At 39.6% G+C, this 23,585-nt stretch overlaps 1 protein-coding gene across 1 annotated transcript in view; it reads left to right on the forward strand.

Annotated features, from left to right (window-relative positions):
* The window catches only part of MROH2B (maestro heat like repeat family member 2B), a 61,823-nt gene that overhangs the window by 13,549 nt on the left and 24,689 nt on the right, over positions 1–23,585 (forward strand). Inside the window, exons 8-16 of the mRNA XM_005694753.2 lie at positions 1,947–2,054; positions 5,295–5,411; positions 8,608–8,715; positions 9,293–9,445; positions 13,109–13,135; positions 14,409–14,528; positions 14,760–14,839; positions 20,178–20,313; positions 20,415–20,510. Coding sequence (XP_005694810.2) covers positions 1,947–2,054; positions 5,295–5,411; positions 8,608–8,715; positions 9,293–9,445; positions 13,109–13,135; positions 14,409–14,528; positions 14,760–14,839; positions 20,178–20,313; positions 20,415–20,510 — 945 coding nt within the window. The remainder of the gene's footprint in view (positions 1–1,946; positions 2,055–5,294; positions 5,412–8,607; positions 8,716–9,292; positions 9,446–13,108; positions 13,136–14,408; positions 14,529–14,759; positions 14,840–20,177; positions 20,314–20,414; positions 20,511–23,585) is intronic.

A 23,585-nucleotide genomic window follows, 5' to 3' on the forward strand; every position in this document is an offset into this window, starting at 1 on the left:
ATTGACAATATTGTTTGAGTTTCAGGCATACAGCAAAATGATTCAATTATACATACACAAATATTCGTTCACTTTTGGATTATTTTCTCATGTAAGTCATCACAGAATATTGGGATGAGTTCCCTGTGCTATGCTGTAGGTCCTTGTTAGCTGTTCTAAGTCACTTCAGTAGTGTCCAACTCTTTGTGATGCTATGGACTATAGCCGGCCAGGCTCTTCTGTCCATGGGATTTCCTAGGCAAGAATACTGGAGTGGGTTGCCACGCCCTCCTCCAAGGGGTCTTCCCAGCCCAGGAATCAAACCCACATATCTTACATCTCCTGCATTGGTGAGCAGGTCCTTTACCATTAGCACCACTAGGAAGTCCCCCGTGTAGGCTATCTTATACAGTAGATGTGCTTGTGTTCATTACAAGCTCCTGATCTATCCCTCCCCTTCCTATGTTTCCCTTTGGTAACCATAAGTTTGTTTTTTATATCTATGTTTACTGTTTTATAAATAACTTCATTTGTATCTTTTTAAAAAAATTATATCTTACATAAAAGTGATATCACATGATATTTATCTTTCTCTGACTTACTTAGTATGATAATCTCTAGATGCATCATGTTGCTACAAATGGCATTGTTTCATTCCTTTTTATGGCTGGGTAATATTCCACAGTATATAGGTACCATATCTTTTTTATCCATTTCTCTGTTGATGGACATTTAGAGTTGATTTGTGTTCCTCTAATAATTAGCAATGCTGAGCATCTTTTCATGTGAACTATAATTTCTATAAAATGTCATATTTCAGTGACATCTCCACAGCAACTCTACCCCTAACACCCCCCTTCTAGAATCAGAATCTCCAAGAGGGAGTACTGACAGCTTACAGGTCTTAATGACACCCACAAATGAGTCTTATCCAATACGAGGTTTGAAAGCAACAGCTCTATTCTTCCTGTTCCTTAAGTCTAGAATCTATCTTTCTCCTATATTTATGTTCCTTTATCTCTCCCTCCCTCTGTCGAAATTTCTACCTTGTTTCCCCACTTACCATTTTAAAATAACTGTTCTTACTAGGAAGGAAAGTTCCTGAAGCCTTGAGAACATTACTTTCCCTTTCTCCAATCTTGAGTATACTTCTTGGCTTCTTTTTCCAAAACTGTCTACATTTGCTTTCTTCCCTTATAATGCCAAGGTTGTACAATTTTTACTTTGTAAAAGATCCGTTGAATGAATTCTTTATTAAGAAAACACATTCACAAACTTTTTCAATGGTTTTGACACTGTGTTCTTTCTAAGCTTAAGATAGAGAAAACACAGGAGAAATCATAGATTTTAGAAATTGCAATGGATTTTGCCATCCAAAAAGACAAAAACACCTCTTCGTTTATGGTTCAATGAAGAAAGACATGGGTTCAGATGACTGATTGTGGCCCTGGCTCAAAATAATTGGTGAAATGAGGAATATTTCATTACTCCAGTTGAAGTTGGCAACTTGTTCTTGTACATCTAATTGGTTCTTCAAGGCCTTTAATTCACTATTCCAAAAATGTCTCTTTTTCTTAGTATATAATAAAACAAACTAACTTTGACAAATGGAGTTTTTCCAAATCTACTGAAACCTTGAAAATTGTTAACTTCAATTTAAGTTTCAGATTGGATGAGTTTCTATTGTAAGTCTTTTAGCAATTTTTATTTAAAAGGAAAATAGAAGGCACATACCTGGAGTTAACTTCCACTTCCTGTGGATCTGATTCTTACTGGAAATTCAGAACAGAACAGAGTATGTCTTCTAAAATAAGAAAAAAATTTCAAAGTAATCGAGTTTTTATGGGAAAAGGAATAATCTCATATAATATACAATTTATACTTCTAGAATATATCGTAACAGAAAAGTAGCAAGAAAACACATTAAACAGTCACATTCATAATCTGATTTTTACCTCTTACAACAGTTGCTCAAAGAATCGTTATGGAAGATCAGTGACGTATCCTGGACCATTCAACTGAGTCGGGATTTCAACCAGCAGATGGACAGTTACAGCAACACCTCTGTTGAGAAGGTTGGTTTCTCAGCTCAGAGACCATGCCTTCTAATTTATGACTAGAAACTGTGGTGCCAGTTCCAGCTTGTCTGCAGTGCAATGCAAAGGAAGAAGAAGTGGTTAGGAAAACGCTCCCTTCTGCTTACCTTTATTTGACCCCAAGTTACAGGGCCACAGCCTATCTGCAAGGAAAACTGCTGAGTATAGTGCCTTTAAGATAAATACATACCTGACAAAAATTTGGAGGTTCTGTTCTAGAGAAGGAAAAAAAAAAAAACTGGAGAGCAAATAGCAGCCTGTTAACCATAGCACTGATTTAATGCCAGTTTATGTCTTAGTTTCCATTCCACTGGGCCACTCTTGTGAGGCTGGCTGCGGGAAATAATCTGTCTTTTTTTTTTTTTTAATTGAAAAGAAAACAAACACAGAGCACTCAAATTTACATTTTTACAAATTTACAAATTTTCATTCCTCTCTCTACACATGACCTCTACCAAACCCTCCACATTGTAACCGTCCATTCCAAATGGAGTTTGAATTCAGTTTCTACTACTTAACTACGAATGCAGCTTTTGGTAAAATTTTTAACCTTTTCAGAGCCTCAGTGTACTGACCAATAAGATGGAAATTTTTATCTCTCTCTGAGGATTGTATTGTTATAAGGGTTCGATGAGATAAAGTATATAAAGACCCTAGTGAAGTGTCTGGCATGTGGCCTGTGTCCAATAAAAAGTAGATTATGGTTATCACTGTGGTTATATCATTCCAAAATTTTTTTTCCCCTGGAAAAACATTTCCTCAGTCATTAAGTGTTCCCAGTATTGAGTGTTTCTTCCCACAAATCCTTTATTATCAACCAACAACTCTCTTACATCATTTTCAAATCCTAAATTATTTCCTGGAAAAAACCATTTCCTAAATCATTGTGTTCCCAGGATTAAGTGTGTCTTTCCACAAATTATTAGCAACCTGCAACTCTTCTATGTAATTTTCAAAATTCCCCTCATTGATTGACTCTCTAATTTGGTACAGAGTACTGGTTCTCCAAATTGGCTTACCCAGCCTGCAGACACACCCATCAGGAAGATTTGGTGAGCAATGTCTCATCTTCTTATACACAAACCACCCGTCTGCATCTTATATAGTGCCATTCATCCAATGGCTCCCAAACCCACAAGATTAGTTCAAGATAATGGTGGTGTGAGTAGACAAAACAATTCAAACAACGAGCTGCCTCGATGGCTCTCGACTGTTATGCTTAACACCAGAAAACTAGGAGTGTACCAAGTAGCTTTAAAAGCGTGACAACCTTAATGACTTAAAATAAAGGGCACCTAAAAAACTTTGGATTTCGCAGGTTGACAATTTGGGCTGGACTCAATTGGGAACTCTTCTGATCTCAACTAGCCGCACTGAGGTGTACTGGGGATTGGCTGGTCTGGGATGATCTTATCTAGGACAGGTTGTTTCTGCTCCTTGCAGTCCCTCATCCTGCGGCAGGCTATTGGGGGCTTGCTCTCATGGCAATGATGTGTGCAAGATCCTTGAGGTCTAAGCTCAAAAGGGGCATACTATCACTTCTACCACATTCCAGCAACAAAAGCAAGTTGCAAGGCAAGCCCAGATGCAATGAATGGAGAAATAGGCTTGTCTTGATAGGAATCGCAAACTTCCATAACAGGGAAGCATGGACAGAAGGGAGATAGAAAGATCATGGCTATTTTATGATCAACCACAAAATTTCCCCCCAATTCGGGCTTTCTAATATCTGGGATTCTTAACCAAGTCCCCAGGTGTGAATGCCCTATTCATTGAATCTGACAAATTTCAGCAGATAGGCAAAAGGTCAGCAGTGCTGGGAGGCACTGAAGCTATATTATAATATAATATATTTTCCTTCTTTCTCAAATCAATATTCCTGCAGCACAAGATTTTCCCAACTCTTTCCTGCCCTTCTCCCAAGATGAAGCTAAATAGACTCTGGCAGCGTTGAGCCTACTCAGGGGATCTTTTGCCTAGACAACTGAGAATGAGTGGATGCTCGCTCATCAGATTCTTACTCTGATCAAGTCTACTCTTAGCCTGTTCCACCTGTTTTATAGCCTCATGGCCCCCAATCAGATTAATCTGTATAATTTCTCCTGAATGTACTAACTTGACTTTATCTGTTACACCTAGATTTTCCATTCCTCCTGTGCCATAGATCCTTTCTGATCACTAATGACCACTCAAGAGCTACAATCTTTTGAGCTTTTGGAGCGGGCTTCCAACTGGCCAATTTTTCTCCTTTCTGTGACCAGATGGACATTCTAAATTAAAAGATGCCAGTCTGGTATAAATTGCTTTGTATACCTGCATGTTCATACACCTATTTACAGCCAGACATGTGCTGTAATTTTCAAACACAAGCTACTGCAGGGCTATCCCTTGCCCCTAGTCAATAACCCTACATGGCCTCCAGTGAAAGATGACAGGAAGCAGTGTCTGTCCTACTTGCCTTTTCTCCGCCCCAACACTACAGAAGTGCCCAGCGTAGGGCTGGCATAATGAATCCAACACTCTCACCACCACTAGAGGGGGTGGAAGCCACAGAATGATTTCTGACATGCTCTATCACCAGTGCTCCTCCACTGGATGCTTTCCTTCCCCAATTTACTCAGCGTTCATTACTGAAGACACAATGTGTACGTGAAAGCTCTTATGTGACTTTTCTGCTTCATTCCTAACACCAGTCTGACAGCACTTCCGGAGAGAGATAATGGTAGAGAAGCCAAGGTATTACTTTCAAAACTACTGCTAAATCTCTTAAACTATAAACCAAGTCAATATACTGTGAAGTTTGAAAATATCAGATGACACTGTCTTCAAAATACCCCAATTTTCATTGAGCATGTTTATTCAATAAGAACTTATTAACACTTATTTGTACATAGATAATCAGTGAAAACCTCTGCTACCAAGAACTGAAATTCTGAGCATAGCGACGACAAGAAAATTAAAAATCCCAGTAGGTAATAAAAGGTATTATTATGATGGCAGGGCACACGGCATAGAGGAAGGCGGGAGGACACAGGCAGCACAGAGCCTGTGGGCAGGGAACACTGAAGAAGAGACAGTACATGAAAGTGCCTGATAAGCAAGCAGTCCTAAGTCAACTCAATGTCTTTCTTTTTTGAATGACTATTTTCACTCTTTCTACTTTTTATCAGTCTTGCTTTCCAACTTTTAACATTCTGTTGCTTCTCCTTTGGTTTCCAGAAATTTCTTTGGAAAGCCTTGGGAACCACCTTAGCATCCTGCCAAGATGTGGACTTTGTCAGCTCACAGGTTAAGGAATTTCTGGCTGCTCCCCACCACCTGGGGGACCAACGACAGGTGGGACCACTTTCTCTCTATTTCCTCTCGTGACAATGATAATGAATTCCCTCTGGAAAACCTCGGGCAGTTCTTACATTAGTATCTTGCTTATCCAGAATCATCCATGCATACATTCAAAATAGTCCAACAGAGTTTTTCAGAAAAATGAGGCTTCCCTATTTTTTATTATTATTAGAGTATAATTGCTTTACAATGTGTTATTTTCTGCTGTACAACAGCATGAAGCAACTATATGTATACATATATATACCCTCCCTCGTGAGCCTCCCTCTCACCCACTGTTCTTCCCGGGCTGAGCTCCCTGTGTTTTGTTTTACAGCAGCTTCCTACTAACTGTGTATTTTACACATGGTAGTATATTCTTCACATCTGTGTTTTCTATTTCTGTTCTGCAAATAGGTTCCTCTGCACCATTTTTCTAGATTCCAAATATATGCGATATTTGTTTTTATCTTTCTGACTTCCTTTACTCTGTAGACAGACTCTAGTCTATCCATGTCACTACAAATGGCCCAATTTCATTGCTTTTTATGGCTGAGTAATATCCCATCATATAGGTGTACCACGTCTTCTTTATCCATTCATCTGTTGATGGACATTTAGGTTGAGGCTTCCCTATTTAAAAATTAGTGCTTCGTTATCTAATCAGATTTGTGAAAATAGTGAAAAATGAATTTCAGTCACTCCTATTCAACAAGAGTATTTTAAAACTATTTTGACCTTGGCTTTGTAACATAAGGGTATGATTGTAAGTATCAAAATCATGAAATGTGTAAGCTGAAAGTAAGGGTATGTATCATTGGTTTTCCTCCTAGAGAACATATAACCTGGAGAGCTTTTGCAAAGAGCTTTTGCCTATTCCCTACCCTAGCCTAAGCTGGAGAGCATATGTGAATGTGGAAGAAAAAGACGACGTCTGTTTAAGAAAAGAAACCACCCAGGAGAAAAGACCAGCTAGCAAAAAATAAAATATCGTAGTCTGTCTTTTTATATAGCCGTCTCAGGAATTCTCAGGTGTTTAGGGTCCTTTCCCTATTGTAAATAGCTAGAAAACACTGTACTTACTGAACTTTTAAAACTGACTTTATATTGTCATTAGTTCTTTTTCCCATCTCAGATATTCAGCCTTCAATTATTTCTCATTGACATTGTTCCCAGCACCATTATTTCCTTTCTAGTTGCCCTTTTAGTTCTGCTCTGGGCTAGGAAACAACTAAGTTTATTTTAGATCCAAGCAGACCATATGGCCATCATTCAAAGTCTGAGGGATTCACAAGCCTTAGAAGATGAACTTTATGACATCCACTTAAGCTTCTCAGATTCCTCTTTTACTTAACTTTGCTTCAAGTTCTTGAGTGTATCCTGCACACTCAGATCACTTAGCAAATGGCCTCTGGGTTGGTGAGGAGTTAACATATAACTCTCTAAGTCTCACTGATCAGCTGGCCTTCCCTCTCCTAAGAGTGACTGTCTCACTCAGGTGACACCTAGGCTCTGATTCTGTTGTCAGACCAGCTGGATTCAAATCCTGCCTCAGCAACACATTGCCTGCATCCCTCAAGTTCCTCCAAATAAGATAAAGGAAAATAGACTCTTCAAAGTTCTTTTTCATAGAAAATGCTTAGTAAGGAGTTTCAGGAGAGAAGATCTGAAATTACAACTGTGAGGAACTGGAGAGAGAAAATAGATTTAAGAAAACAAATAGGATACGTGTGCAGATTTGAGGGCCCCTTGGGGAGTTGAAATCATCTTCTACTCCAGCAATTTTCTCAGTGGTGGCATTTTTTTTTTCCTGGTAGCATCCAGCAAATGAGGTGTAGCAATAGGTGATAGACAAGTATGAGAGTCAGATTTATCCAGGGCCTGGGTTTTTCCAGACTCAGATGTTAGAAAGACAGTGGGACATAGGTCAGCACTGGGAAGTTGGGGAGGAAGTTAAGAAGTTAGGAAGGTGGGTCGGGAGAGGAGAAACACAGAGCACTGTGGGGTGAGAGGACCCAGAGATGGAGAAACACAGAGGTTTACATCTTAGGATGTAAAGGAACCTAAGGAACCATGACTAAGGAGAACAGACACCAGGCCACCCGCCTTTAAAGATTTCTTCCAAGCATCTCCTGGTAGCAGAGATTAGAAGACCTGATATCTAAGGACAGTGCTGGCTGAGAGCTTGACGACAGAAGTCTAGTCCCTGGATTCTCATTCTGGCTCTAGCAGGGTTATGCAATCAAATGAAACAAATCAGGACTCATTAACAAACTGGCATGAAGTTACAGTGGTGAAGTGAGCCTGAAGCAAGTGATGTGGAAAGAATGTGGGCAAGGGGGAAATATGAACACAGAGTGTGAAACAGGAGCTTTCAACATTTTAACCACCTAAGGGTGAAGTTAACCTTGGGCTTCCTTGGTGGCTCAAACAGTAAAACATCTGCCTGCAATGCAGGAGAGCTGGGTCCAATCCCTGGGTCAGGAAGATCCCCTGGAGAAGGGAATAGAAACCCACTCCAGTGTTCTTGCCTGGGAAATCACAGGGACAGAGGAACCTGGAGGGCTATAGTCCATGGGGTCACAAAGAGTTAGACAGGACTAGCAACTAACACTTTCACTTTTTAAGGTAAAGTTTCAGCAGGAGAGTGATCCTGTAGAAATGATAGTCAACTCCAGCTCAAGAAAACCTCCACTTGCTTCCCACTGGTCTAAGATTAAAAATCCTAAGTATGGAGTGTGGCCTAAAAGATGTTACTCAGACCAACCCCCACTTTCTCTCTGCCCTCATCTTGTACTTTTTTGTTCCATCTGCCCTCCTTGGTGGACCTCAGGACCTTTGCACATACTGTCTCTGTTTGGAACTCTCATTTCCAGGAAGTCCATTGGCTCACTCTCTTGCTTATTTCAGAGCGCTTCTCCATGTCTCCCTTTATTGACAACTTGTCTGGCTACTCTATTTGTATTGCCAACTCCCCCAACTTATAGAAGCTACCCTTTTTCCTTCTTTTCTTACAGCACTTATTACCATTTGACATACTATATATTTATAGGCTTACTGGATTTGCGTGTTCACTTTATGTCACTTCCTTGTGACTTCCCCTGGTTTTACACTCAAGAGGATGAGGAGTTTGGTGTGTTCTGTTGACTCCTATATTTCCAGTACCTAGAGTTCCTGATGTATCAAAATGCCCTGTCTTTTCTGATTTTAGGGAATAACATCTATCTTAGGACACTGTGCTGAGAAACACTTTGAAGTTGTCTTAAAAGTTCTTAAAACATTCCAAGATCGGGAAAAGTTTTTCATGAATCGATGTAAGGTAAAAAGAATATCCTTCTCCTCCAAAGCCCTTGGTCATTGCAAAGGCAAGTGACACTGACTCCATCAGTAGACATCCTTTCTCCATATCATACTTGATCCCATCCTCAGGTCTTTATTCCAGGTTGGAACCATCTGAGCCCAAGCCCTGTAGAATGACCAGCTAGATAACAAGTCTCTTCCACTTCCTGTCACTCATGCTGACCTGGGAAGACCTGAGGAGCTCTGTGTGTGTCTAGTCTTATCCCTCTTCTGGCTCCTCAGGCCTCATGGACAGTTTCCATTGCATACACTCTGCTTCCCCTAAAGAAGAGGAATAAATGAGTAAAAATGAATGCAAGCCCTCTCTCAAGTAACTCAAGCCCTCTCTCAAGTACCTCTATTAAAGCGTGGTAGATCCACCACACCATTCTGGGTGTTTAAATTGATATCAGCAAGCACATCAGCTTCAGACTCATTTTAATAATCCCAGTCCCATTTCTTAACTCCCATAGTGGCCCATAGGATTAGGAAAAATCATAAGAGAAAAAGAAACTCTTTCAGCCACATTTTTCATGTCTCCCTTTTCTCCTCTTCAGGGTATTTTCTCTGGGAAAAAGAGCCTGAGCAAAACTGATGTCATGGTAATCTATGGAGCTGTGGCCCTCCATGCACCCAAGAGTCAACTCCTAACCAGGCTTGATCAGGACATTGTATCCCAAGTCCTATTTCTCTTCGGCCAGTGCTCTCGGGTAATAGCCAACATAAGGCTACTTCAATTTCCAAGACTGGGGTTCCCAAACATTACAGGAGCTCAGCTCTTCAAAAGCTTCATCCTCAAAGGATACAGACCAAAGGGAAGATAGGATCTGGTACATTTGGAAGATGAGAACATATTGTTGTTGCTCAATCACTCAGTCATGTCCCACTCTTTGCTACCCCATGAATTGCAGCAGGCAAGGCTTCCCTGTCCTTCACCATCTCCCAGAATTTACTCAAACTCATATGCACTGAGTCAATGATGCCATCCAACCATCTCATCCTCTGTTGTCCCCTTCTCCTCTTGCCCTCAGTCTTTCTCAACATCAGGGTCTTTTCCAATGAGTCGGCTCTTCTCAGCAGATGACCAAAGTATTGGGGCTTCAGCTTCAGCACCAGTCCTTCCAGTGAACATTCAGGACTGATTTCCTTTATGATTGACTGGTGTGATATCCTTCAGTTCAAGGGACTCTCACGAGTCTTCTCCAGCACCACAGTTAGAAAGCAGCAATTCTTCAGCTCTCAGCTTTCTTTATGGTCCAGCTCTCACATCTGTACATGACTATTGGAAAAACCATAGCTTTGACTATAGGGACCTTTGTCTGCAAAGTGAGAACATATAGGAAGAGAAAATTTGATTATGAAATGGAGGTGAGTGATTTGTTTCTTTTGTAAGATCTTGGGCAGAGTTCCAAGAATAACAAGGAGAGATAATAAAGCCTTCCTAAATGATCAATGCAAAGAAATAGAGGAAAACAGTATATAGGGAAAGACTAGAGATGTCTTCAAGAAAATTAGAGATACCAAGGGAACCTTTCATGCAAAGATGGGCTCAATAAAGGACAGAAATGGTATGAACTAACAGAAGCAGAAGATATTAAGAAGAGGTGGCAAGAATACACAGAAGAACTATACAAAAAAGATCCTCATAACCCATATAACCAGGATGGTGTTATCACTCACTTAGAGCCAGACATCCTGGAATGAAAAGTCAAGTGGGCCTTAGGAAGCATCACTATAAACAAAGCTAGTGGAGGTGATGGAATTCCAGTTGAGCTATTTCAAATCCTGAAAGATGATGCCGTGAAAGTGCTGCACTCAATATGCCAGCAAATTTGGAAAACTCAGCAGTGGCCACAGGACTGGAAAAGGTCAGTTTTCATTCCAATCTCAAAGAGAGGCAATACCAAAGAATGTTCAAACTATCGCACAATTGCACTCATCTCACATGCTAGCAAATTAATGCTCAAAATTCTCCAATCCAGACTTCAACAGTATATGAGCTGAGAACTTCCAGATATTCAAGCTGGATTCAAAAAAGGCAGAGGAACCAGAGATCAAATTGCCAACATCTGTTGGATCATAGAGAAAAGATCTATGTGAATCTGGATCAAATTGCCAACATCTGTTGGATCAAAGAGAATTCCAGAAAAACATCTGCTTTATTGACTATGCCAAAGCCTTTGACTGTGTGGATCACAACAAATTGTGGAAAGTTCTTCAAGACATGGGAATACCAGACCACTTGACCTGCCTCCTAAGAAACCTGTTTGCAGGTCAAGAAGCAACCATTAGAACTAGACATGGAACAACATACTGGTTCCAAAATTGAAAAGGAGTAAAGCAAGGCTGTATATTGTCACCCTGCTTATTTAACTTATATGCAGAGTACATCACGTGAAATGCCAGGCTGGATGAAGCACAAGCTGGAATCAAGATTCCTAGGAAAATATCAATAACCTCAGATATGCAGATGATGTCACCCTTATGGCAGAAAGTGAAGAAGAACTAAAGAGCCTCTTGATGAAAGTGAAAGAGGAGAATGAAAAAGCTGGCTTAAAACTCAACATTCAAGATCATGGCATCTGGTCCCATCACTTCATGGCAGATAGATGGGAAAACAATGGAAACAATGAGAGACTTTCTTTTCTTGGGCTCCAAAATCACTGCAGATGGTGACTGTAGCCATGAAATTAAAAGACATTTGCTCCTTGGAAGAAAAGGTATGACCAACCTAGACAGCATATTAAAAAGCAGAGACATTACTTTGCCAACAAAGGTACGTCTAGTCAAAGCTATGGTTTTTCCAGCAGTCATGTATGGATGTGAGAGTTGGACCATAAAGAAAGCTGAGCACTAAAGAATTGACGCTTTTGAACTATGGTGTTGGAGGAGACTCTTGAGAGTCCCTTGGACCACAGGATATCAAACCAGTCAATCATAAAGGAAATCAGTCTTGAATGTTCATTGGAAGGACTGATTCTGAAACTGAAGCTCCGATACTTTGGTCACCTGATGTGAAGAGCCAACTCATTGACCAGGACCCTGTTGTTGGGAAAGAATAAAGGCAAAAGGAGGAGGCAGCAAAGGATGAAATGGTTAGATAGCATCATGGACTCAATGGACAAGAATTTGAGCAAACTCCAGGAGATGGTGTAGGACAGGAAGCCTGGCATGCTGTAGTCCATGGGGTCGCAAAGAGTTGGACATGACTTAGTGACTGAACAACAACAATGAATCAGTCTTCAAGGATGGATCACTGAATCTGTCATTTTAGACAGATTCTAAATGTGATTCTGATGCTACACACCCAAAGTTTTATAAATAATGATGAGAACTGAAAACATAGTTTAAGAAGGTATTTTATATTATATTACTATTAAGTCCATCACTGAGGAAAGTTATGGTAAAAATAAAATAGAAAGGAGATAAAGATGTTTTAGATAAGGATCACTACACTTTAAGGTAGGTCAACTCTGCTAAAATGCAAATTTTGTGCAAGACAATACAGGAAAAACCACAGGGATTATGGGGGAGATGGGATGAGTGGTATAATATTCAACAACCCCATCAATGATACAGTTTTGAAAAAAACACAACAATTTCATTTTCAAAATTTTAAAAATAGGAAGTAGATAAATACTACTAAAAAATGATGGAAATTTTCCTTAAAAAACCCTGAAGTCAACTGCGCAATTTATGAGCTATTATGGTGGTGGGAAGGAGGGATATCTGAAATCCGACAGACAGCTGTAATGCCAGATTTGGGTGAGAGCAGCTCATCACACACAGTAAACAGAGGCAGCTGATGACGTTTGTGGTGTATGTGCAAGTCTTCCTCAGGCCCAGTTCGTCGGGTTCACCTTTTTGCACTCACAGACAAAACTGCACATAAGCAAATTCAAAATTCAGAATATGCTAAAAGTATTCCCTCATACATCAATTTCATTGTAGCAAATTTGCATTTTCAACACCGGCATTGTCAGAGAACTGACTATATCTCAGTTCCAAAATCAGCTGCTCCATTAACTTTCATTTTATAAGTTTTTATTGCTCTTTCTTCCAAGAGCTTTTGTGCCCTTTTTCTTACCAAGGCCTGATAGAGCCTTTTTAAAATGAGAAGCCTGAAATCCAAAGGCTCGAGATCTTTGTGCTGCCTTTTGTAGCTTAGTCATGATTCATCCAGGGCAAAGAATCCAGCAATACACAGGTGTCCCTTTGAAACTGAGGGAGGGAGGTGGCCCCCACCACTTGGAAAGGCTGAACACCCTGTCTCACTGTTGTCCTTCAGGTTGATGCATGGTTCTTTGGTTGGGGCAAAGGAACTCTGACTGCTGCTCTAGTACCTGCCTTTCCTTCTTTTTTTTTTTTTTCAGGTTCTGGGCATGTCTGTGGTGAACAAGGTAGGTGATATATTTGATATACCTGAATACCTGTGTTTGAGTATAAATATATTTGAATACAAATTATGCTCCCTGAAAGTACAATAAGCATAAATGTTATCTTGATTTGATTCCACAGGAAAGAATCCCAAAATTTAACTAATTAATCCAATTCTGAAATCAGGATTCCCAAGCCTAATTTAAGACAGAACAAGGAACTGTATTTGGTTCTAGGTGGTTTGGAAGTTGACTGTAAACCAGAACAGTGTTCTTAGAACTGTGGGTTGTGACCCACCAGTAGATCAGGAAATCAGTTTAATATATCTAATAGATCACAACCAGAAATTTTTTGTAATAAAAAGAGAGGAATAGAAGATAATTTTTGAGAGTTTGATATTGAAACTCCAACTAAAAATCATAATTTTTCTACTTTAAAAATAATTGTAATATATAGTGAAACTGTATATAACTTTCTTCTATATTTTCCAAGTCTCCTGTAAGTGTGTTATCATACTTTCATACTTTAAAATATAAGAAGAAAGAAAAATGATTATATATAACAATAAGTATCACAAAATTTTTTTTTTACATTTAGTTATGTATTATATACATGCGTTCAGTTCAGTTCAGCCACTCCATCATGTCCAGCTCTTTTTGACCCCATGGACTGCAGCACGCCAGGCTTCCCCGTCTATCACCAACTCCTGGAGCTTACTCAAACTCATGTCCATCGCATCGGTGATGCCATCCAACCATCTCATGCTCTGTCGTCCCCTTCTCTTGCCTTCACTCTTTCCCAGCACTGGGGTCTTTTCCATTGAGTCAGTTTTTCGCATCAGGTGCCAAAGTATTGGAGCTTCGGCTTCAGCATCAGTCCTTCCAATGAATATTCAGGACTGATTTCCTTTAGGATTGACTGGTTAGATCTCCTTGCAGTCCAAGGGACTCTCAAGAGTCTTCTCCAATACCACATTATATGTGCATTTTATATATATATTTATATAGTTCATATAAGTATCAGGTAAATTTATAAACTGTTTCCTATTTTGATTCTGATTAGAAATGTTTGAAAACCACTGTTCTAGAGAATCCTCAGTCCATGGTGGAGGCAGGGGTTGAGAAACCATAGTTTCTCAACTTCCCTGCAACTTGGATCTGAAACTAAGGTGAAAATGGCAAAAGAAGCACAGTGTCACTGCTGTCTGGGTACATATTTCAACCACAGGCCAAACATTTGTAGAACTAGGTGCGGTGCCTAAGACCCTGACTTGCATTGTGAGTCATTTTCCTTTAGGACATGGATCTGCAGATGAGTTTCACCAGAAGTATCACAGAGATTGGTATTGCTGTCCAGGATGTTGAGGATGAGAAGTTCAAGTTCTCCTACAAGGAGGTGCTGCTGGGTTACATGCTGGTGAGTGTGCAGGAAGGACATGGGCAAGATCCTGAGAAATTAATTACCAAGAGAGCAAGTTGTCTTTTTTTTTTTTTTCAAGTGGGTAAAACTCACCAGTCCCTAGGAACAGAATTTTGCCATGGTTCTGCCTGAGGGCACGCAACAGTCCAATGAGGCTTCCGCCTCAATGCGTCTAGAAACTCCCCTAGTCCTCCCTGAGACGGTTCACCGGCCTTGTCTGTGTTGCAGGACTTCATCAGGGATGAGCCTCTGGATTCCTTGGCCAGCCCTATTCGGTGGAAAGCCTTAATTGCCATCAGATACCTCAGGTAGAGAATTTTTTGTTTTTTCTCAGTGAAAAAAAAAATTTCCTCCCCATATACTCATTCTGATCAGCTGACATTGATCAGTGCAAACTCTAGCGCACCATCACAAAAAGGACACAGTTCATCAGTGTGTGCATGTTACCTAAGTTGCTTCAGTCATGTCTGACTCTGTGTGCCCCTGTGGACTATTGGCCCCGAGTTCCTCTGTCCATGGGATTCTCCAGGTAAGAACACTGGAGTGGGTTGCCATGTCCTCCTCTAAGGGATCTTCCTGACCCAGGGATCAAACCCATGTCTCATGTCTCCTGCATTGGCAGGTGGGTTCTTTTACCACTAGTGCCACCTGGGAAGCCCAGTACATCAATAGGTTATCTCAAATGGGAGCTTTTTCTTTTTCCAAAGTGATAGAATTAACTGAAAGTCTGATCATTTGATGACTGACAGGGACTAGCAAACTGCTTATAAAAGTCAGATTTATTGATATATGAGGACTGAAATTTCTGTGCAAAAATAATTTCTCTTGGCCTATAGGCAAATTTTAATCTTTCCATAAAAACTTATGAAAGCCTTAATCACACCCAGGTTTGGTTAGCCGCACTATGCCTGAAGAAAATGATAATTTTAAGCACATTTTAAAAATAATATTTTCCCCTGCAGTAAAAGAAATAGAAGTTCACTGTTAAAACTTGGATACTGCAGAAAGTCTTTAAAAACAGTAAAAATCACACCTAACCCTACCCTATTATCAAAATTTTGGTATATTTTCTTCAATTCTTTATTCTTAATTGCCCATGTTGATTACAGAGCTGAGATTCTGCTCTGCATATAATTTTTATCCTGTTTTTTTCCCTCATGTTACATATTCCCATGTCATTACCAATTCTTCACAAACATCATTCATTTTTCATTAAATTTTTTATTGTGTAAAATATACATGTTTATCATCTTAATCATCTTTAAGTGTACAGTTCAGTAGTGTTAAGTACTTGTACATGATTGTGCAACCAATCTCCAGAAATCTTTTCATCGTTCAAAATGGAAGTGCTATACCCATTAATCAACTCTTCATTTCCTCCTTCCATCAGCCCTGGCCACTACTACTCTATATTCTGTCTCTGTGAATTTTATACTTTGGGTAACTCATGTCACTAGCATTATGTAGTATTCATCTTTTGATGCCTGACCTGTTTTCCTTAGAATAATGTCCTCAAGGTCCATTCATGTTGTAGGGTGTATCAGAATTTCATTCCTTTTGAAGGCAGAGCAATATTCTGCTTGATGTGTGTACTATACTTGGTTAATCCATTCGTCTATTGGACACTCATCTGTTGGGGGGTTTTCACATTTTGGCTACTGTAAATAATGCTACTATGAGCAGAAGTATATAGATATTTCTTCCAGACCGTACTTTTATTTATTTGGGGCATATACTCATGAGTCAGTCTGTTGGATCAGATGGCAAGCTTGTTTTTAATCTTTTGAGGAACCACCATACTGCTTTTTATAGCAGGGCTATATATTTTATATTCACCAACAGTACACAAGTGTCCTAAGTTTTCCAAATCCTTGCCATCACTTTCTGATTTTTGTTTGTTTGTTTTTATAGTAGCCATCCTAATGGGTGTCAGATGGTGTCCCACTGTAGCATTGAGCTGCCTTTCCCTAATGATGAATGACTTTGAGCGTCCTTTTATAGGCTTATTGCCTGTTTACATATCTTCTTGAGAAAAATATTCGATCCTTTGTCCATTTGTCTCAGTTCTTTCTCTTTTTTTGTTGTTGTTGAGTTGTAGTTCTTTGTATTTTTATACTTTTCATACTTTCTATTCTGCTGCTACTGCTAAGTCACCTCAATCATGTCCGACTCTGTGCGACCCCATAGACAGAAGCCCACCAGGCTCCCCTGTCCCTGGGATTCTCAAGGCAAAAACACTGGAGTGGGTTGCCATTTCCTTCTCCAATGCATGAAAGTGAAAAGTAACAGTGAAGTCGCTCAGTTGTGTCCAACTCTTAGCAACCCCATGGACTACAGCCTACCAGGCTCCTCCTTCCATGGGACTTTCCAGGCAAGAGTACTGGAGTGGGTTGCCATTGCCTAAGGTTATTAACCCCTTATCACATATATGATTTGCAAATATTTTCTCTCATTGCATAGGTTGTCTTTTTACTCTGTCTTTAGTGTCCTTTATGAACAGAAATTTTTAATTTTGATGTAGGCCCATTTGTCTATTTGTACTTTCATTGTTTGTACTTTTAAGTGTCATATCCAAGTAATCATTGCCAAATACAATATTATTCCCCTCTGAATGGTCTTGGAACTTGTTGAAAATCATTTCACCATATACACGAGAGTTTATTTCTGGGCTCTCTATTGTCTTCCCCTGGTTTGTGTGTCTGTTTGTTTAGGCCAGTACTATACTATTTTGATTACAGTGGTTTTGTAATAAGTTTTGAAACCAAAAAGTGTGAGATCCCAAACTTTGTTCTTTTTCAAAATAGTTTTGGGCATTTGAGGTCCCTTGAGATTCCATGTGAATTTTAGGATGGATTTTTCTTTCTGTAGAAAGTATTATTGGGATTCTGATAGGGATTGCATTAAATCTGCAGACTGCTTTAGAGGGACATCTTAACAATCATAAGTATTGCAATCTAAATATGAAACACCTTTCCCTTCAGCTGTGTCTTCTTAACTTCCTTCAGCATCATTTTGTGGTTTTATTGGTGTACAAGCCTTTCACCTTCTTGGTTAACTTTATTTCTAAGTATTTTATTCTTTTGATGCTATTGTAAATGGAATTGCTAACTTCTTTTTTGATGGTTCACTGTTTTAAGTGCATAAAAATGGAAGTGATTTTTGTGTGCCAGTTTTGTATTCTGCAACTTTGAAGAATTTGTTTATTAGTTATAATATTTTTGTAGATGTTTTAGGATTCTCCATATATAAGATCATGTCATCTGCAAACAGAGATAATTTTCCTTTACCTTTCCAATCTGGATGGCTTTTATTTATTTTTCTTATCTATTACTTTGGCTGGGACTTGCAGTATTATGTTAAATAGAAGTAGCATCTTTGTCTTGTTCCTGATCTTAGAGGGTAAGTTTTCAGTCTTTCACCATTGAGCATGATGTTAGCTTATACGGTTTTCATATATGGCCCTTATTATGTTGAGGTAACAAATATTTTAATCACTGCCTGATATCTTGATGCATAGATATGCCTCATATTGTTACCTTCAATTATTAATCAACCTCCTATTGCTACATTTAACTATTTCTTGTTTATAAAACCTGTAAGTAATACTTTGATGAACATCCTCATGCAAAAAAAATGTTCTTTGAACATCTAATTATAAAAGCTGACAATTTGGTTCAATAAATATTATTGAGTTGCATCCACGTATCAGACATTGAGCTAGGTTCTAAAAGGACAATGTTGAACAAAATATGAGCTTTCTCTGAAGGAGTTTTAGCCAACAAAGAGAAATGAATTCAAAACACATCCACATAATTTTTCTAAAATTCAATAAGAAGCAAAATAAGGGAAAGGCACAAGTTCCCATATTTATAAAGATAAGGGAGGTTTCAAGAAAGTGCAAAGAAATCTTAAAGATGAATTAAGAATTAAACAGTTTCCAGAACAGCATTGTCGAGTAGAAATAAGTGTAATACAGGTCACATTTATTGTTTAAAATTTTCTAGTAGCCACTATTAAACATGTAAAAAAGAAACATTAAATTAATTTTAATAATTATTTTAATCTAACATATTCGGTATACTACTTCAACATGTATTTAAAATAAAGAATTAATAAGATTATTTACATAATTTTCATACTACATCTTCAAAATCCAGTGTGTTTTACAATTACAGTGTATTTTAAATCAAACTAGCAACAACTCAAGAGTTCAATAGCCACATGTAGCTAACGGCTTCCCTCATATGGACAAGACATCTATAGAACTTGAAGACTAATGACAGAAAGCAAATCAGTGGTTACCTTGGGCCAAGGTGGAGGAATAGATGAACTGCAAAGATGCATCAGGAAAAATTGGGGGCTGATAGCAATGTTCTATCTTGATTATAGTGGTAGTTTCATGAGTGTGAAATTTATTTGATTGCACACTTTAAATGGATGCAGCTTGTGCATAAATTATGCCTCGATAAGTTGATATTTTTAAATAGCCAGCCAGGCAATAAGGATGAAAAGATTGCACACTATATATCAACACATTTAACACTCAATAAAGCTGTCACAGCTTTATTGACTTTTACTCCTCTGTGAAAGTGAAAGTGAAAATCTATCAGTCATGTCAGACTCTTTGCAACCCCATGGACTATAGACCATGGAATTCTCCAGGCCAGAATACTGGAGTGGGTAGCCTTTCCCTTCTCCTGGGGATCTTCCCAAACCAGGGATCAAACCCAGGTCTCCTGCATTGTAAGCAGATTCTTCACCAGCTGAGCCACAAGGGAAGCCCTGTAAGAGAACCAATTTCACCCTTCTCTGACAGTGTCATCATTTTTTATTTTTTTGCTAATTTTGTTGCAGATAAGTAGTGTTGTATTGTCTTAACTTATGTTTATTTAATAACAAATGGAGGTTTTCATATTTATTGAATACTTACATTTTCCTAAACTATTTCCAGGTTTCTTTATATCCTCATGTCTATACTATATGTCAGATAGTGAGAAAGGAAAAGGAAGGTTCCAGTGTCATTTAGTCATGCATTTATAGGTGGTGTTTAGTCACTAAGTTGAATTCCATTCTTGCAACTACATGAGTTGCAAGAGTAGCCCACCAGACTCCTCTGTCCATGGGATTTCCCATTCAAGAATAGTGGAGTGGGTTGCTCTTTCCTTCTCCAGGAGACCTTCCCCATCCAGGGATTAACCCTTTGTCTCTGGCATTGCAGGCAGATTCTTTCCAGACTGAGACATCAGGGACTACATATGACATGAAAGGACATATGAAAGGGATAAAACCCACTGCTCCAAACTTGGAATCTCTCTTCTCTCTCTCAATCACTCACACACACACATACACACATAACTTGAGTGCTGAAGAAAACAAGTAGATAAATGTTAGATCATATAATAAAGGATTAAGTGATGCCAAGCAAGTGATGGCTTGTTTATCACTGTAATAAATTAGACCTACAGTATGGTTTTATGTCCCCAATCTCTCTTTACTCCTGTTACCATCTCCTTCAACATTGCATTCCCATCAGAAATGCCTCTGACCCCTTCAAGCCCCTTCAGATCCTCAGTTCTCTGGAACTCAACTGAGATATGTGTTGTTTGGCGATATAATATCCACTCCTCCACATGGTTCTCATTTCAGTAAACTGAAGCCTCAACTCTCACTGAATGACCATCTTAATATTCTTGAGGAGAATATTCGGAGGCTGCTGCCCCTTCCACCCTTGGAAAAACTCAGAAATGAGGGCGAGACGGACAAAGACAAGGAGCACATCCAAGTATGTGGGGGCGAGGCTGGAGGGGGGTGAAGAGCCAGGTAGAATGAATGAACTTGAATGAACGCGTGCTCTCAGCCTCACTGTCACTCACTTCATTTCAGTTTCTCTACGAACGATCCATGGATGCTCTCGGAAAGCTGCTGAGGACCATGATGTGGGATAACATGAAAGCAGAGGAATGCCAAGAAATGTTCAATGTGAGTAGGTCCCATGGACCCTAACCTGTGCTCCAGGGCAGCCTCCAACTCCGCCTCATCCCGGGGACCCATCCAGCCTGACCCATGTAGCCCTCTGCCAACACCACAGAGCCAGCCCACTCACACAGTGTCTGTGGGGAGGCCAGCACCCTACTCCAGAAGAGGCAGAGTGAGAGCGAGAGAACAAGAATGGATGAATGTGAAAGATACTAAGGAAAGGAGATCAATATCTCCAATATGCTACTGGAGATCAGTGGAGAAATAACTTCAGAAAGAATGAAGGGATGGAGCCAAAGCAAAAACAACACCCACTTCTGGATGGGACTGGTGATAGAAGCAAGGCCTAATGCTATAAAGAGCAATATTGCATAGGAACCTGGAATGTTAGGTCCATGAATTGGAAGTGGTCAAACAGGAGATGGTAAGAGTGAACATCGACGTTCTAGGAATCAGTGAACTAAAATGGACTGGAATGGGTGAATTTAACTCAGATGACCATTATATCTACTACTGTGGACAGGAATCCCTTAGAAGAAATGGAATAGCCATCATAGTCAACAAAAGAGTCCAAAATGCAGTACTTGGATGCAATCTCAAAAATGACAGAATGATCTCTGTTCATTTCCAAGGCAAACCATTCAATATCACAGTAATCCAAGCCTATGCCCCAACCAGTAACGCTGAAGAAGCTGAAGTTGAAAGGTTCTATGAAGACCTACAAGACCTTTAAGAACTAACACACAAAAAAGACATCCTTTTCATTATAAGGGACTGGAATGCAAAAGTAGGAAGTCAAGAAACACCTGGAATAACAGGCAAATTTGGCCTTGGAGTACAGAATGAAGCAGGGCAAAGGCTAATAGAGTTTTGCCAAGAGAATGCATTGGTCATAGCAAACACCCTCTTCCAACAACACAAGAGAAGACTCTACACATGGACATCACCAGATGACAACACTGAAATCAGATTGATTACATTCTTTGTAGCCAAAGATGGAGAAGCTCTATAACAGTCAGCAAAAGAAGACCGGAAGTTGCCTGTGGCTCAGATCATGAACTCTGCCAAATTCAGAGTTAAATTGAAGAAAGTGGGGAAAACCACTAAACCATTCAGGTATGACTTAAATCAACTCCCTTACGATTATACAGTGGAAGTGAGAAATAGATTTAAGGGACTAGATCTGATAGATAGAGTGCCTGAAGAACTATGGACAGAGGTTCATGACATGGTACAGGAGATAGGGATTAAGAACATCCCCAAGAAAAAGAAATGCAAAAAAGCAAAATGGCTGTCTGAGGAGGCCTTACAAATAGCTGTGAAAGGAAGAGAAGTGAAAAGCAAAAGAGAAAAGGAAAGTTATACCCATTTGAATGCAGAGTTCCAAAGAATAGTAAGGAGAGATAAGAAAGCCTTCCTCAGCAATCAGTGCAAAGGAATAGAGGAAAACAACAGAATGGGAAAGACTAGAGATCACTTCAAGAAAATTAGAGATACCAAGGGAACCTTTCATACAAAGATGGGCTCGATAAAGGACAGAAATGGTATGGACCTCACAGAAACAGAAGATATTAAGAAGAGGTGGCAAGAATACACAGAAGAACTGTACAAAAAAGATCTTCATGACCCAGATAATCACAGTGGTGTGATCACTCATCTAGAGACAGACATCCTGGAATGTGAAGTCAAGTGGGCCTTAGGAAGCATCACTATGAACAAAGCTAGTGGAGGTGATGGAATCCCAGTTGAGCTACTTCAAATCCTAAAAGATGATGCCGTGAAAGAGCTGCACTCAGTGTGTCAGCAAATTTGGAAGACTCAGCAGTGGCCACAGGACTGGAAAAGGTCAGTTTTCATTCCAACCCCAAAGAAAGGCAATGCCAAAGAATGCTCAAACTACTGCACAAATGCACTCATCTCACACGCTAGTAAAGTAATGCTCAAAATTCTCCAAGCCAAGCTTCAGCAATACATGAACTTCCAGATGTTCAAGCTGGTTTTAGAAAAGGCAGAGGAACCAGAGATCAAATTGCCAACATTGCTGGATCATGGAAAAAGCAAGAGAGTTCTAGAAAAACATCTATTTCTGCTTTATTGACTATGCCAAAGCCTTTGACTGTGTGGATCACAAGAAACTGTGAAAAATTCTGAAAGAGATGGGAATACCAGATCAGCCTCTGACCTGCCTCTTGAGAAACTTATATGCAGGTCAGGAAGCAACAGTTAGAACTGGACATGGAACAACAGACTGGTTCCAAATAGGAAAAGGAGTACGTCAAGGCTATATATTGTCACCCTGCTTATTTAACTTATATGTAGAATACATCATGGGAAACACTGGGCTGGAGGAAGCACAAGCTGGAATCAAGATTGCCGGGAGAAATATCAATAACCTCAGATACACAGATGACACCACCCTCACGGCAGAAAGTGAAGAGGTACTAAAAAGCCTCTTGATGAAAGTGAAAGAGGAGAGTGAAAAAGTTAGCTTAAAGCTCAACATTCAGAAAACTAAGATCATGGCATCCAGTCCCATCACTTCATGGCAAACAGATGGGGAAACAGTGGCAGACTTTATTTTGGGGGGGCTCCAAAATCACTGCAGATGGTGACTGCAGCCATGAAATTAAAAGACACTTACTCCTTGGAAGAAAAGTTATGACCAACCTAGACTGCATATTAAAAAGCAGAGACATTACTTTGCCAACAAAGGTCCATCTAGTCAAAGCTATGTTTTTTCCAGTGGTCATGTATAGACGTGAGAGTTGGACTGTGAAGAAAGCTAAGCACCGAAGAATTGATGCTTTTGAACTGTGGTGTTGGAGAAGACTCTTGAGAGTCCCTTAGCCTGCAAGGAGATCCAACCAGTCCATCCTAAAGGAGATCAGTTCTGAGTGTTCATTGGAAGGACTGATGTTGAAGCTGATACTCCAATACTTTGGCCGCCTGATGGGAAGAGCTGACTCATTTGAAAAGACCCTGATGCTGGGAAAGATTGAGGGCAGGAGGAAAAGTGGATGACACAGGATGAAATGGTTGGATGGCGTCACTGACTAAATGGACATGAGTTTGGGTAGG

Source organism: Capra hircus, chromosome 20, assembly GCF_001704415.2.
Source record: "Capra hircus breed San Clemente chromosome 20, ASM170441v1, whole genome shotgun sequence".
Classification (NCBI taxonomy): Eukaryota; Metazoa; Chordata; class Mammalia; order Artiodactyla; family Bovidae; genus Capra; species Capra hircus.